General features: G+C 54.0%; 1 protein-coding gene across 2 annotated transcripts; it reads left to right on the top strand.

Moving 5' to 3' along the window:
- Positions 1–8,555: 8,555 nt before the first annotated feature.
- PRAP1 (proline rich acidic protein 1) lies at positions 8,556–12,183 on the top strand. Of its 2 annotated transcripts, none has more exons than XM_020280711.2 (5): positions 8,556–8,668; positions 10,539–10,605; positions 11,070–11,122; positions 11,621–11,730; positions 11,864–12,183. In XM_020280711.2, the coding sequence occupies exons 1-5, from the start codon at positions 8,661–8,663 to the stop codon at positions 12,085–12,087; spliced, it is 462 nt and encodes a 153-aa protein (XP_020136300.2). In that variant the 5' UTR covers positions 8,556–8,660; the 3' UTR covers positions 12,088–12,183. The 2 variants fall into 2 exon arrangements, with proteins under 2 accessions (XP_020136300.2, XP_075865794.1); XM_076009679.1 differs by having other exon boundaries at positions 11,624–11,730; positions 11,864–12,180.
- The last annotated feature ends 2,285 nt before the right edge of the window (positions 12,184–14,468 follow it).

The raw sequence follows: 14,468 nt of genomic DNA, 5'->3' as shown, positions 1-14,468 counted from the left end.
TGTCTGGCTCATTTTGCTTGGCGTACCTTCCTCAAGATTCACCTATGTTGTGGCATGTGTCAGAATTTCCCTCCTTCTTAAGGCTGAATAGTATTCTGTTGTGTACATTTACCACTTTTTCTTTCTCCGCTCTTCCCTTGATGGGCACTTACATTGCTTCCAGATCTTGGCTGTTGTAAATAATGCTTCTGTGAACATGAGGGTGCAAATATCTCAGAAACAGGATTGCTAGGTCGTCTGGTGGTTCCGTTGCTAGTTTCCTTAGGAAACGCCACACTGCTTTTCACATCTGTACAGCCAGTCCGCATTTGCACCAGCAGGTACAGGTGTTCCCTTCTCTCCACACCCTCACCAGCACTGGTTATGTATTTTCTTTCTTTCTTTCTTTCTTTCTTTCTTTCTTTCTTTCTTTCTTTCTTTCTTTCTTTCTTTCTTTCTTTCTTTCTTTCTTTCTTTCTTTCTTTCTTTCTTTCTTTCTTTCTTTCCTTCCTTCCTTCCTTCCTTCCTTCCTTCCTTCCTTCCTTCCTTCCTTCCTCCCTCCCTCCCTCCCTTCCTCCCTCCCTTCCTTCCTTCCTTCTTTTTTTTTTTTGACAGAATCTCACTCTGTTACCCACGCTAGAGTGCCATGGCATCAGCCTCGCTCACTGCAACTTCAAACTCCTGGGCTCAAGCCATCCTCTGGCCTCAGCCTCCCAAGTAGCTGGGACTGTAGGCATGTGCCACCATGCCTGCCTAATTTTTTCTATACATTTTTAGTTGGTCAATTAATTTCTTTCTATTTACAGCTCAGGCTGGTCTTGAACTCCTAACCTTGAGCGATCCTCCCCGCCTCGGCCTCCCAGAGTGCTAGGATTACAGGCATGAGCCACCCCGCCTGGCCTGTATTGTCTTTTTGATAATAGCCATCCTAACAGGTGTGGGGTGATACCTCGTGATTTCAACTTGCATTTCTCTGATGGTGAGTAGTAAGCACCTTTCACGTAGCTGTTGGTCATTCATGCATCTTTGGAAAAACGTCTGTTCACGTCTGTCCAGACAGAAAAATATCTGTCCTTTGCCCATTTTTAAATTGGATTATTTGTTTTGTTGTTGCATGGTTTCTTACATGTTTTGGATTTTAGCCCCTTTGCAGATATATGGCTTGTAAATATTTCTCCCGTTCCATAGGTTGCCTTTTCATTCTTTGGTTTCCTTTGCAATGCAGAAGCCTTTTCGCTTGACCTGATTCCACATGTTTATTTTCGCTTTTGTTGCCTGTGCTTTTGGCGTCACGTCCAAAAATCATTGTCCAGACCAACGCTAAGGAGCTTTCCCCCTATGTTTTTTCCTTCAGGAGTTTTATGGTTTCATGTCTCACATGTAAGTCTTTAATCCACTTCAAGTTAGTTTTTGTGTATGGTGTGAGACAAGGGTCCGGTCTCATCATTTTGCATGTGAGTACTGGATGCAAGTCCTTTATCAGATGATGCCGGACTTGCAAATAGCCTCTCCCAACCCACGGCTTTGCACTTTCTCGACTGTGCCTTCTGAGTGAAAAAGTCTATAATGTTGACGAAGTCCAATTTATCAATATTTTTCTTTTATGGATTGTGCTTTTGGTGTATTTAGGAATTGTTTACCTAGCCCAAGGCCATGAAAATTTTCTCTTATTTTTTTTCAGATGTTTATAATTTAAACTTTTACATTGAAGTGTATGATGCAATTTGAATTAACTTTTGTATACAGTGTAAACGTCTAAGTTCATTTTTTAAAAATATGGATATCCAATGTCTCATCACTTTGTGTTGAAAACACTAATTTTTTGTGCCAAATCGTCTTTTTTTTTTTTTTTTTTTTGACACAGAGTCTCACTTTGTTGTCTCAGCTAGAGTGCCGTGGCGTCAGCCCACCTCACAGCAACCTCAAACTCCTGAGTTCAAACAATCCTCCTGTCTCAGCCTCCCGAGTAGCTAGGACTACAGGCATGCGCCACCATGCCAGGCTAATTTTTTCTCTATATATTTTTAGTTGGCCAATTAATTTGTTTCTATTTATAGCAGAGACAGGGTCTTGCTCTTGCTCAGTCTGGTTTCGACTCCTGACCTTGAGCGATCCTCCTGCCTCTGCCTCCCAGAGTGCTAGGATTACAGGCGTGAGCCACTCTGCCCTGCCTGTGCGAAATTGTCTTGATACTTGTTTCAACTGTCAGTGTCCCTGTGCAGGTTCATTTCTGGCCCCTTAATCCCATACATTGGTCTTTATCTTTAGGCCTTTTCTTTTTCTTTTTTTTTTTTTTGAGACAGTCCAGGCTAGAGTGTGTGCCATGGCGTCAGCCTAGCTCACAGCAACCTCAAACTCCTGGACTCAAGCAATCCTCCTGCCTCAGCCTCCCGAGTAGCTGGGACTACAGGCATGCGCCACCATGCCCGGCTAATTTTTTCTATATATATATTAGTTGGCCAATTAATTTGTTTCTATTTATAGTAGAGACAGGGTCTGGCTCTTGCTCAGGGTGGTTTCGAACTCCTGACCTTGAGCAATCTGCCTGCCTCAGCCCTCCCAGAGTGCTAGGATTACAGGCGTGAGCCACCGCGCCCGGCCTATCCTGGGCCTTTTCACTGTAGCTTTATAGCAAAGTTTGGTACAGGGTAGTCAAGTTAAAATTTTTTAAACATTTTAAATTAAAAATTTTTTTAATTAAAAAAAATTGTTTTGGGCATTCTGAGTCCTCTGCATTTCCATATAAATTTTAGGATCAGCTTTCCAATTTCTACAAAGAACTCTGGGCATTTGATAGAAATGCATTGATTCTACAGATAATTTTGGGAGAATTGATCTTAACAACAATGAGTCTTCCAAGCCATAAATGTGAAATAGCTCTTTATGTACTTGGATATTCTTTACTTTTTCTCAGCACCAGACTTCTGTTCCTTTTGTGAAATCTGTTCCCAATTATTCTGCTGTTTTCAATCCTGCTACCGTTTGAGTGTGTCCCCCAGAAGTCACGTGGTGGAAATGTGGCCCCTGGCATGGCAGTGTTGGGAGGTGGGGCCTTTCAAAGGGTTTTGGTTGTTAAGAGGGATTGATGCTGCTCTCAGGGAACTGCGCTATGGTGAGAGAGGGCTGCTGTTCGCATGATGCAAGGCGCCCTCGAGGGTACCTCTTTTGCCCGCGCTTGCTTCCCGTGTTTAAGCCGTGTGACGATGCCACTCGAAAGCCCTTGCCAGGGGCTGCCTCCCTGACCTTGGACTTCTCAGGCTCCAGAACTGGAGGCCAAATAAACTTTTCTTTGTAAGTTACCCAATCTCAGGTATTCTGTTACAGCAGCAGAAAACAGACGGAGACAGACGCTATTATGGGTTAAATTGTTTTCCTAATTTCATTTCAGATTGTTAGCTTAGAGAAACACAACTGATTTTTGTGTGTTGACCTTGCATTCCGATGTCTTTCTCTACTCATTTATTAGTTGTTTTTGCATTCTTTTACAATTTTCCAAATATGGGATCTTGTCATGCACAAATAAAGACAGTTTTACTTTTTCTGCTCCAAGCCATTCTCTTCCTTTTTTTTTTTTTTTTTTTTTTTTTTATTGTTTTTGAGACAGAGTCTCACTCTGTTGCCCAGGCTAGAGTGCCATGGCGTCAGCCTAGCTCACAGCAACCTCCAACTCCTGGGCTCAACCCATCCTCCTGCCTCAGCCTCCCGAGTAGCTGGGACTACAGGCGTGTGCCACTGTGCCTGGTTAATTTTTTCTATATATATTTAATTGTCCGGCTAATTTCTTTCTATATTTTTAGTTGAGACGGAGGTCTCGATCTTGCTCAGGCTGGTCTCGAACTCCTGAGCTCAAGCCATCCTCCGCCTCTGCCTCCCAGAGTGCTAGGATTACAGGCGTGAGCCACCGCACCCAGCCTCATTCTCTTCTTTTTATTGCATTGTTGTACCAGCGAGAACCTCCAGTACAATTTGGATAGAATTAGTCAGAATGGACATCCTTGTCTTCTTCCCATTCATAAGGAGAGGGCTGTCAGTCTTCCGCCATTAAAACGGTGTTTGCTGTAGTTTTGTGTAGATGCCTTTTTATCAGGGTTAGAAAGCTTCCTTTTAGTCCTAGTTTGTTAGAATATTTTTTAAAATCATAAATGGGTGTTGGATTTTGTCAGATGCTTTTTCTGTGTCTATTAAAGTGATCATGGGCCAGGCGCGGTGGCTCACGCCTGTAATCCTAGCTCTCTGGGAGGCCGAGGCAGGCGGATTGCTCGAGGTCAGGAGTTCAAAACCAGCCTGAGCAAGAGCGAGACCTCGTCTCTACTATAAATAGAAAGAAATTAATTGGCCAACTGATATATATATACAAAAAATTAGCCGGGCATGGTGGCGCATGCCTGTAGTCCCAGCTACTCGGGAGGCTGAGGCAGGAGGATTGCTTGAGCCCAGGAGTTTGAGGTTGCTGTGAGCTAGGCTGACGCCACGGCACTCACTCTAGCCTGGGCAACAGAGTGAGACTCTGTCTCAAAAAAAAAAAAAAAAAAAAAAAAGGTGATCATGAGTTCTTTGTCTCTCATTCTATCAATTGTGAACTAAAATGAAATCTTATGCCCCCAGCTGACTGAATGGACCCCCTCTTGGCCAAGGGGACCCAGAAATACCCTAAAGCTGAGTTGCTGCCATGAAGGAGGTCAGACTCGCCTCATCATGCCCCTCCCTTCTTGGAGATGTCCTTTTTGACTCGTTACCAAGCTAAGGCCGTGCAAGACAGAGCTTAATCCATACCTGCAGGTCATCCATTCTCTTAACACATCATGTGAGTCTGGGTGTGTGTCCAGTGGCTTGTCTCTGATCAGCAGACTTCCTTATCTTGACTTAAAACATTGCAAGCCTTTAGACAAAGCTTCCTTTTTTTTTTTTTTTTTTTTGAGACAGAGTCTCGCTTTGTTGCCTAGGCTAGGGTGAGTGCCGTGGCGTCAGCCTAGCTCACAGCAACCTCAAACTCCTGGGCTCAAGCAATCCTTCTGCCTCAGCCTCCCGAGTAGCTGGGACTACAGGCATGTGCCACTATGCCCGGCTAATTATTTCTATATATATGAGTTGGCCAATTAATTTCTTTCTATTTATAGTAGAGACGGGGTCTCGCTCTTGCTCAGGCTGGTTTCGAACTCCTGACCTCGAGCAATCCGCCCGCCTCGGCCTCCCAGAGAGCTAGGATTACAGGTGTGAGCCACCGTGCCCAGCCAAAGCTTCCTTTCTTTAACCAATCACAAATCGAAGAAACTTTAAACCTACCTGTAACCTGTAAGCCCCTATTCAAGACATCCCGCCTTTTCAGGCCAAACCAACTTACACCTTCCATGTAACGATTTATGACTTTACCTGTAATTCCTGTCTTGCTGAAATGTATAAAACTAAACTGTAACCCACCCACAGCAAGACCACTTGCTCAAGGCTTCTTGGGCGTGGCTCTCTGGGCCATGATCGCACATATTCAGCTCAGAATAAGCCTCTTTAAATTATTTTATAGAGTTGGGCTCTTTTCTGTTAACATGATATAATGTAGTACATATATTGGTTTTTGAATGTTACACCAACTTTGCATTCCTGGGATAAATTCCTCTTTATGTGTTGCTGAATTTAGCCAATATTTTCCTAAGGATTTTTGTGTCTATGTTCAGGAAGAATATCGATCTATCATTTTCTTTTCTCACACAGTGTCTTTGTCTAGCTTTAGGTGTCAGGGTGATGCTGGCTTCATGGAAAGAGTGTTCGTTCTCCTCTGTGGTGCCACTGCCCGTCACACAGTGCCTGCGGGTCTCCCTGTCCCTGCCTACCCGGGGTTGGTGCTCAGTACCTGAGTAGCAGTTTCTGTCTTGCTCTTTTCAAGATTTTCTTTGTCCTTGGGGTCAGCAGTTTGGCTGCGATACGTCTTTGCACTCATCCTGTGTGAGGGTCTGTAGAGTAATGCTTTTCATCAAATTCAAAAAATTTTTGGTTATTTCTTCAAGTTTTTTCCCGCTCTTTTCTTTTTTCTCTTGCTGAGATTGCATATATGTATGACCCCATGTGTGTCTCTGAGTGCATATGTGCATATGTATGACTCCACACGTGTCTGTCTATGCATGCACATCTATGACTTGGCGTGTGTATTTGTGTACATATGCATTTGTATGACTCCACGTGCGTATCTGTGTGTACATGTGTATAATTCCACGTGTCTGTGTGCACATACCTGACTCCACATATGTGTCTGTGTGCACATATGACTCCACATGTGTGCCTGTATGTGCATGAATATGACATGTGTGTCTGTGTGTACATATGCATTTGCATGACTCCACATGTGTGTCTGCGTGTGTGTGCACTCATCACTTGGTATGGTCTCACAGGTCTCTGAGGTGCTGCTCATTTTTCATTTTTTCCCTCTCTTTTCTTCATATTGGATAGTTCTATTGATCTATCTGTAAGTATAAATCGAAGTTAAAGACATTATACACTTAAATATGTCTTCTATTAAGCCCTCTGGTGACCTTTTAATTTCAGTTATTGTATTTTCTTTTCTTCTTCTTTTTTTAAATTATTTTTATCTTTTTTCTTTTTCTATAGTATTGTTCAGATAGCAAAAACCTGGAAGGTTATTGTATTTGCAATTCCAGAATTCCCATTTGATTCCTTTAATGAGTTGTTTGCTGAAATTATTTAAGTCATTATCATCATACTTTCCTTTAATTCTTTAGACATCATTTCTATTCATTTGTTTTCCTGCTAAGTCCAACATGTGGGTCCACCCAGTTTCTATTACCTGCTTTTTTCCTCTGAACATCGATCACACTTTTTCCTGTTTCTTTGCCTGTCTTCTTATTCTTGGCTGAGAGCAGGCGTTTTAACTGGCTCATCAGCTGCAGAAAACGTGCCACTTTAATGCAGGAGGACAATGACAGGGAAGGGCAAAGGGAGCTCCTTTCCGCTTTCCGCTCAGCTTTCCTCGAAACCTGAAATTGCTCGAGTCTGTAGTACAGTCCATAAAAGCATTAATTTTCATGAGACTGCCGTGCTGCACTAAGAGGGTGATTATAAAGGTCTATTAATTTTTAAAAATGTGGTGTTTTGGATGACATATTAGAGCCACTTTGAATTCTATTCCCCCCGCCCAAAGGTGGTTGCCGCTGTTTTTGTCTGTCTGCCTAGCAGTTTCCCTGAGCTACATCGTGGGCTTCGCTTCCCTCGTGGGGGTGGCATCATTTGAGGCTGTCTTCCTGGGGGTCACCTTGCGTCTGCATTGGTTAAGGCCGTGCGCTCACACCTCTGGGGGCTTGTGCGTGGCGGGGAGCACACTCATGTCAGGCGGTTTTCTCCTGCCCCTCCGGGAGGGTGACAGACGGGTGGTGGCTTCCCCACCTCTGGTGTCCCTGCTGCAGTCTGGCTGGTCTGCCAGTCACTGCACAGCCCAACCCGGGAGCCCCAGGTCCCTGGGCCACCAGCCTTCCCGCTGCCTCCCCGGTGGAGCCACTGTGCCCACTGCTCTGGGCGGCGTGGGGACAGCCCGGCCAGAAGGCCACAGGAGCTGTGCTCTTGCCTGGCTGAGTAGCTTGTTCAAGTAACCGCCCCTCAATGCGCATTTGCCCCGGGTCAAGGTCGAGAGCACTGGAATGGTGGTTCTGGTGAGCCTCCCTCTACCATGGAGCCCACCCTTCCCATGTGTCTTCGTGGACACTGGGGTCCAGGAGGGGCCCCGAGACCTGGCGGTTGGCCTGCTCCACGACCCCCGGCAGCAGGAGCGCAGGGAGGGCCGTGGGACCACAGGGCGCTGCAGGAGGGTCCCCAGGCTGCCAGCAGTTCCCAGCCAGCCGCTCTCTGGCGGGGCGGGCCAGCCGTGGGCGAGGCCCGCAGCGTGCAGGTGTGGCCGGGCAGTGGGGGCCGGGCGGTGGGGGTGCGTGGTGAAGCAGGTGGGCAGCGAGCTGAGGATCCCGCGTGGGGTGAGCCAGGTCTGGTGCTGGGCAGTGGACGGGCCACAAGTGTGGCAGGTGTGGCGGGGGTCGGGGGCAGTGGTAACTGAGAGGTTTGTCGTGTCCACCTAAGGAAGAAGCTGAGGTGAAAAATAGAATTTTAGAGAGTTTGCTCGAGCCCAAGGGAGGACAGCTGCCCGCACACGCTTCCAAGTTCCCGTCGGCCTTTGTCGCAAGCAGGTTTTCAAAGGCCAAAGGGGACAAGGAGTGGCCGCTGCGCAGTGTGTCGGGGACGCTCGCCGGCTCACAGCGGTGACACGGAGCAGAGACCGGCTGTGCATGTCGCACCACAGGGCACGAGCTATGGTGTCAGCCTGGGGTGGCGTCGGGGCGATCCTCTGCCACGTGGCAGCAGCCGGTCCCGAGCCCATGCGTCAGGTGGCTTCCCCAGGCGAGCGCTCAGCTCGGGACACGGTGCTGTCTCGCCCTGTGCCCGCCCGGCCAGATCAGTTAAGGGGCCAGCGTTCCCCAGACAAGAGGTCTCTTTCCTTCCTCCGTTGGGTGTGGCGGCCCCAGGCTGGAGCGCGGGGCGCCGTGGCGGCCCCAGCAGTGCAGTGTGGGATCCCGCCGACCTCTGCCCAGACACGCCCTCGTGGGCAATAAAGCCTGGGCAGCCCTGTGGGGAGCACGGAGCCGGCGCCTGGATACGGATCGGCACCACGGCCCCCCAGAGCAGCCGCAGACATGAGCAGGTGATGCCCACGCCCCGAGCCCGACCCCGGACTGGGCCCACTGGCAGGAGCCCTGCTCCGAGACCGGCCGGGTCCCCACAGGCCTGGCTCAGGGGGTGTCTGGGAGGGGGAGGGTCTGTCCCAGCTCCGCCTCCAAAGGCACCCTCTGTGGCCCCACACGCGTGTGTGTGTGCATGCGTGTGTGCGTGTGTGAGTGCCTTGTCCCCTTGTGTCCCCCACCCAGCGGAGAATCCCCCAGGGACCCCGGGGAAAGGCGAGGATGTGCTAGCCCCAGCACAGGCTGGTCTGCGATGCCCAGTTCCCGGGGGCAGGAACATGGGAGGGGCAGGGCCGGGTGCCCTAAGCGGGCGTCACCTGGGGAAGCCATCAGAGGCTGCCATCCTCCCGTGGGGTCTCCCTCTCTCCTCCTCCTCCTCCAAAGGGTTCCCTCCTCCCTCCCCGGTCCTGTGGGGTCCCCACCTCTCTCCTCCTCCTCCAAAGGGTTCCCTCCTCCCTCCCCGGTCCTGTGGGGTCCCCTCCTCCCTCCCCCTCCTCTAGGCCACGGCCCCCTCCTTGGGACCCCGACCTGGAGCAGATTGTGGAGAGGTGGGTCCGGTGCTCGGGGCCTTGGGGACCCTGTAGCGTCCAGAGCTGCCCGTCAGGAGAGGGATGGGGGGTCCTACAGCCGGGCCCCTCAGCACCCACCAGCCGTCCCCAGGCTCCAGGTCCAGGGCCGGCTGTGCGTCTCCATGGGCAGGGGGTGGAGTCCTGATGCCCGGACAGGGGTCTTTGCGTCAGCCCCACCCAGCATCACAGCCGCCCTCCGACCTCCCCGGGTGCATGGGAAACTCCCCCTAAGGTGAGTCACCCCGACAGGGAGCAAAGGTCTCCGTGGGGCTACAGCGTGGCCTGCAGGGCGCCGGGACACAGCCCTGACCCCAGCCCTACTGACCCCAGCCCTACTGACCCCGCCCGGCCCCACCCCAGACCACCTGCCCCCTGCAGAGACAGAAACCTCCCAGCAGGGCCCAGGGCAGCCAGGTGCACAGTGCACCTCACACATGCACACGCACACGCACATGGCACCACAACTGCACGGCACACACAGCACATCACACGACACCCACATGACATCCACAACCACACGCCACACAGCACACACGTGCACATGGCACACATACACCACACACACAACCACATAGCACGCCGCCCACACAAATATAAACACACACCCACCATGTGTGCAGACGGTCCTGCCCTCCCTTGGCCTGCGGGTGGTGCCTCTGTCACCCATGAACTCCCCACAGCCGCCCCCATGGCTCAGGGCAGAGTGTGGTGCCCGTCCTGCCCGGAGGGGCCGGGTGGGTGCAGGGCTCTGCACCGACTCCCGTGTGCACATGTGTGCTCACATCTGACCCTGTGCAGAGGTTGGCACAAGGGCATGGCAGAACCTCTGGAGTCCCCAGCACCCACCGCCAGCGCCTGCCCCAGGGGATCTGCCCAGAGCAGGGGCAGCGTCGTGGGGGTCCCTGTGCTGAGGGTCCAGAAGTAGAGGCCTCGGCCTTCTCACCTGCCCGTGGGGGCTGATAACACTACTATGGCCCCATCAGGGGACCTGCCCCGGCCCTCTGGCTGGGCAGCACCCTCATGCCGGCTGCCTGTGGGTCCTGCCTGGGGCCAGGGGAGGTAGGGGGGCAGGGAAAGTGTCCTCCCACGCCCCTCCCTGCCCCCAATACTCCCCTCCCTGCCCCCCAATACTCCCCTCCTTCCTCCCCCCATTGCCCTCCTTGCCACCCTAAAACTCCCCTCCCTCTGCCCCCCACACCCTTCTCCCTGCCCCCCAATACTCCCCTCCCTTCTCCCCCCCACACTCCCTTCCTTGTCCCCCTAGGCTCCTCCTGGTCACCAGCCTGGTGGCTGTGCTGCTGCAGGGAGCAGGTGCGGCCCCAGCAGCACAGGTTTGTGTGGGGGCCCTCCCACCCAGTCCACACTCCCAGCTGTCATCCTCTGCCCCAGCCAGCAGGGGGCAGCAGTCGCCTGTAACCTAACCCTAAACCTAACTCTGACCTAACCCTGAGGGCACTGAGGTGGGGCCCCAGGATGAAGGGCCCTTCTGCTGGGGCCTAATGTGCAGCCAGGTGACCCAGGTTGGGGAGGTGGGCCTGGAGGTGCCCAGGTGACCCAGGTAGGGAGGTGGGTTTAATGGGTGCCCAGGTGATCCCAGGTGGGGGAAGTGGGCCTGGAGGTGCCCAGGTGACCCAGGTGGGGAGGTGGGCCTGGCTAGATATCCAGAAGGCTCATCACTTGAGACAGGCTGGCAGTCTCACGGCCTGCCCTGTGGTCCCGACATCCCGGTGGCTCTGCCCTGCCCATGCCCCCGCAGACCCTGTGTCCTTTGCCCACAGCAGTGATTCTCTCCCAGGTCCCTGTCAAGATTCAAGTCAGACTCGGGGCCCCTGAGCAGGACACAGAGAAGTAAGAGCCCCCAAAGCCCTTCCTGCTGTCCCTGGGGCTGCAGCCCACCTTCCCAGGCCCTCCCTGAACCGGGGTGCGCTGGGATGGAGAGGGGAGCCCTGTCCAGCAGCTTCTGGAGGAGAAGACTCGGGCCTCACAGGGACCACCGCAGAACCGGGTGCCAGCAGCAGGGAGCAAGCTGGGGGCCTGGGGTCTGGGTGGCTCCTGCCCCGTGGCAGCCAGGGTGGTCTCAGGGGGACCAGGATGCTGCCTCACAGCTCTCGACCTGGGAGACCCTCAGTGGAGGGTCCACCCCAGCCCCTGGCCCCCTGGCTCAGGGACGTGGGGGACACCTGGCGGGATGGGCCATGGGGCCTGTGGCTGCTGGTGTTGGGGGTGAGGTGGCTTCCTGCACGTCCCATCCCAGGCCCACTCTGCCCGGGATGGTGGGTGCCCTGGGCGGGGGGTGGTGATGTCCACCTGCCCCACCTGTGCGTCCGCCTGACGCTGCTGTGCCAGCAGGGCCTGGGGTGCCCGGGTGGTGGAGCCTCCAGAGAAGGACGGATGGCTGGTGGGGCTGTGGCCCGCAGCGAAGCCAGAGCTCTCAGCCGCGGAGGAGAAACTGCCAGGTCAGGGTGGGGCCGTCCCTCAGGCTGGCAAAAGCCCCTGGGGGTGATCTGGACGGACAGGCCCTTGGGAGGGTGTGGAGGGGAGGGTCTCAGGAGTGAAACCGAGGCTGTACCTTCTTCCACCTGTCCCTAGGCACCAAGGCCTGGGTGGAACCTGAGGACATCCTGGGCCTCCTCCGGAGCCCCCTGCAGGGTCCTGAGCCCGACCATGATGGCCTGTACCACCCCCCAGCTGAGGAGGACCAGGGAGGCAAGGGGCCCTGGCTGTGGGCGCTGCCACCTCGACAGGTGCTCCGGGGGCCAGAGGAGGACCAAGACCACCTCCACCACCCTGCAGAGGGGCTGGGGGGGCCCTGACTGCCCTCCAGCCCTGCCCTGGGGCCCACCCCTGACCCTCACCCAGAAAAATAAACACCTGCCCACGGCAGCAGAAGGCTATGTGTGCCTGCAAGGCCAGTGACCCTGGGGCCCGGCCTGTTTTGTGTAAAGAGGGGAGGCCTCAGGGCCACGCAAGGCCCAGCTGACCCTCAGCTCCCAGAATGCTCTGCTCCCCCAGGCCCTCCCCACTGTGTGTCGGGAGGGGCAAAGTGGCGTTAGGAGCTGGGACCTGAGGCGCCACTAGAACCAGCGACAGAGAGGAGCCCTTTCCTGGGCTCCCCAGAGAAGGGGCCTGAGAGAGGGCAGGATGGGTGGGGTGGGGGATGGCCAAGTCGATTGCTGCTCAGGTGCCCAGTGCTCAAGTACACAGGTGTGCAGGTGCCCACATCCTCATGTATTCAGGTGCTCAGGTACACAGGTCCTCAGGTGTTCAGGTGCTCAGATGCACAGGTGCCCATGTGTTCAGGTGTTCAGGTGCTCAGGTGCATAGTTACACAGGTGCTCAGATACACGGGTGCCCACGTGCTCAGGTGCACAGGTACTTAGGTGCATAGGTACACATGTGAGTGGGGCAGGACATGGGCCCAGCTCACAGACCTTCCATTCTCCTGATGTCCTCAGCATCTCTCAGCTCTGCCTGTGGTGCCAGTCTCTGCGCTGCCTTGCTCAGTGGGCCCAGCACTGTGGCACAGGTCCGGTTATGCCGGGTGTTTCAACATTGTGCACACACTGGGGTACAGGTGCCCTCATCCTGTGGCAAGAGGGAACCATCTAGTGCCAAACCCTCCAGACTAAGCCTCATGTTTGCCAACTCCAGCAGCTGAAACAGAACAACCAGCAGAGAAGCTGCCTGGCGCCACCCTCATGTGGCCACCCAGGACCGTGGCTTTGCCCAGGCATCTTCTCCTGCCCCCCAGCCCCCCAGGGGACCCTGGGCAACCCAGGCTGGTGTTTGTGGCAGGTCTTAGGCCAGGCTCCATGTGGGCATTTCCTACACCTCTCAAAGGGCCAGTGAGCGAGAGGCAGAGGAGCCGAGGACCTGGTGGTATGCAGGCCTGTGACAGGGACAGAGGGATATGACAGCCAAATCAGCCCCCGTGACATAAGACCTAGCATAGCCCGAGGGAGAGCAGGGGTGGGGGGAGTTATCACAAATAATGGAAGTAGTTGGGGAGAAGGCAATGGAAGCCCCCACACCACAAACTCACCCCTAACTCTAACCCTGCACACTAACCCCTAATCCTAACCCTAACCCTGGCACACTAACCCCTAACCCTAACCCTAACCCTGTCACACTCACCTCTAACTGTAACCCTAACCCTGCACACTCACCCAAACCCTAACAGTAACCCTTCACACTCACCCCTAACCTTAACACTAACCCTACACACTCACCACTAACCATAACCCTAAGCCAGCACGCTTACCCCTAACACTAACCCTGCACACTCACACCTAACGGTAACCCTAACCCTGCACACTCACCCCTAACTCTAACCCTAACCCTAACGATGGCACACTCACCCCTAATGGTAACCCTAACCCTGCACACTCAACCCTAACCGTAACCCTAACCCTACACGCTCACCCTTAACCTAACACTGCACACTCACCCCTAACCCTAACCCTGAACACTCACCCCCAACCCTAACCCTGCACACTAACCCCTAACCCTAACCCTGGCACATTCACCCGTAACCCTAACCCTAACCCTGGCACACTCACCCCTAACCCTAACCCTGCACACTCACCCCTAACCATAACCCTGAATAATCACCCCAACCCTAACCCTGGCAAACTCACCCCTAACCCTGGCACACTCACCCCTAACCCTAACCCCTAACCCTAACCCTGGCACATTCACCCCTAACCCTAACCCTAACCCTAACCCTGGCACACTCACCCCTAACCCTAACCCTAACCCTGCACACTCACTTGCACCCAGCAGAGGGTGCAAGCGCTTTGGACAGAGCTCACCTTGGACCACCTTTCCCTGCCCTGGGTGTCCAGGTAACACTGCTTGTGTGAGGTGACACCACTGGGAGGTGAGGCTGGCCACGTCCCAGTTTCGGCTTCAGTGGCCTGAGGGGACCCTGGCGCTTGCCCCAGGGCTGCGGCCAGCTGCCGGCTCAGGGGATGCAGGCTCCCCGGCTCCGCAGCTACCCGTGCGCCTGGCTCTCACCCCTCTGACCCTTGGTGTGCCCCGTCCAGTGTCCCCCTGCGCAGGCCGGTGGGCCCGGCTCACCTCGGGAGCCGAATGCTTGGTTAAGCGCAGGGGCTTGTGCTGGGCACAGGAGCCCCCGCCAAGAGCAGTGGCCGAGCGTTAGGAAGGCTCTGGTGCCAACCACAAGCGGGCAAGA

Source organism: Microcebus murinus, chromosome 14 (genome assembly GCF_040939455.1).
Source record: "Microcebus murinus isolate Inina chromosome 14, M.murinus_Inina_mat1.0, whole genome shotgun sequence".
NCBI lineage: Eukaryota > Metazoa > Chordata > Mammalia > Primates > Cheirogaleidae > Microcebus > Microcebus murinus.
The sequence above is the reverse complement of the archived record's forward strand: the minus strand, read 5'-3'. Positions and strand labels throughout refer to the sequence as shown.

What these genes read in the sequence shown, in the direction of transcription:
- PRAP1 (XM_020280711.2), top strand. An exon ending in GTGCGGCCCCAGCAGCACAG is followed by an intron (nt 10,606 to 11,069) that starts GTTTGTGTGGGG and finishes ATTCTCTCCCAG; the next exon opens with GTCCCTGTCAAGATTCAAGT. An exon ending in CGCGGAGGAGAAACTGCCAG is followed by an intron (nt 11,731 to 11,863) that starts GTCAGGGTGGGG and finishes ACCTGTCCCTAG; the next exon opens with GCACCAAGGCCTGGGTGGAA.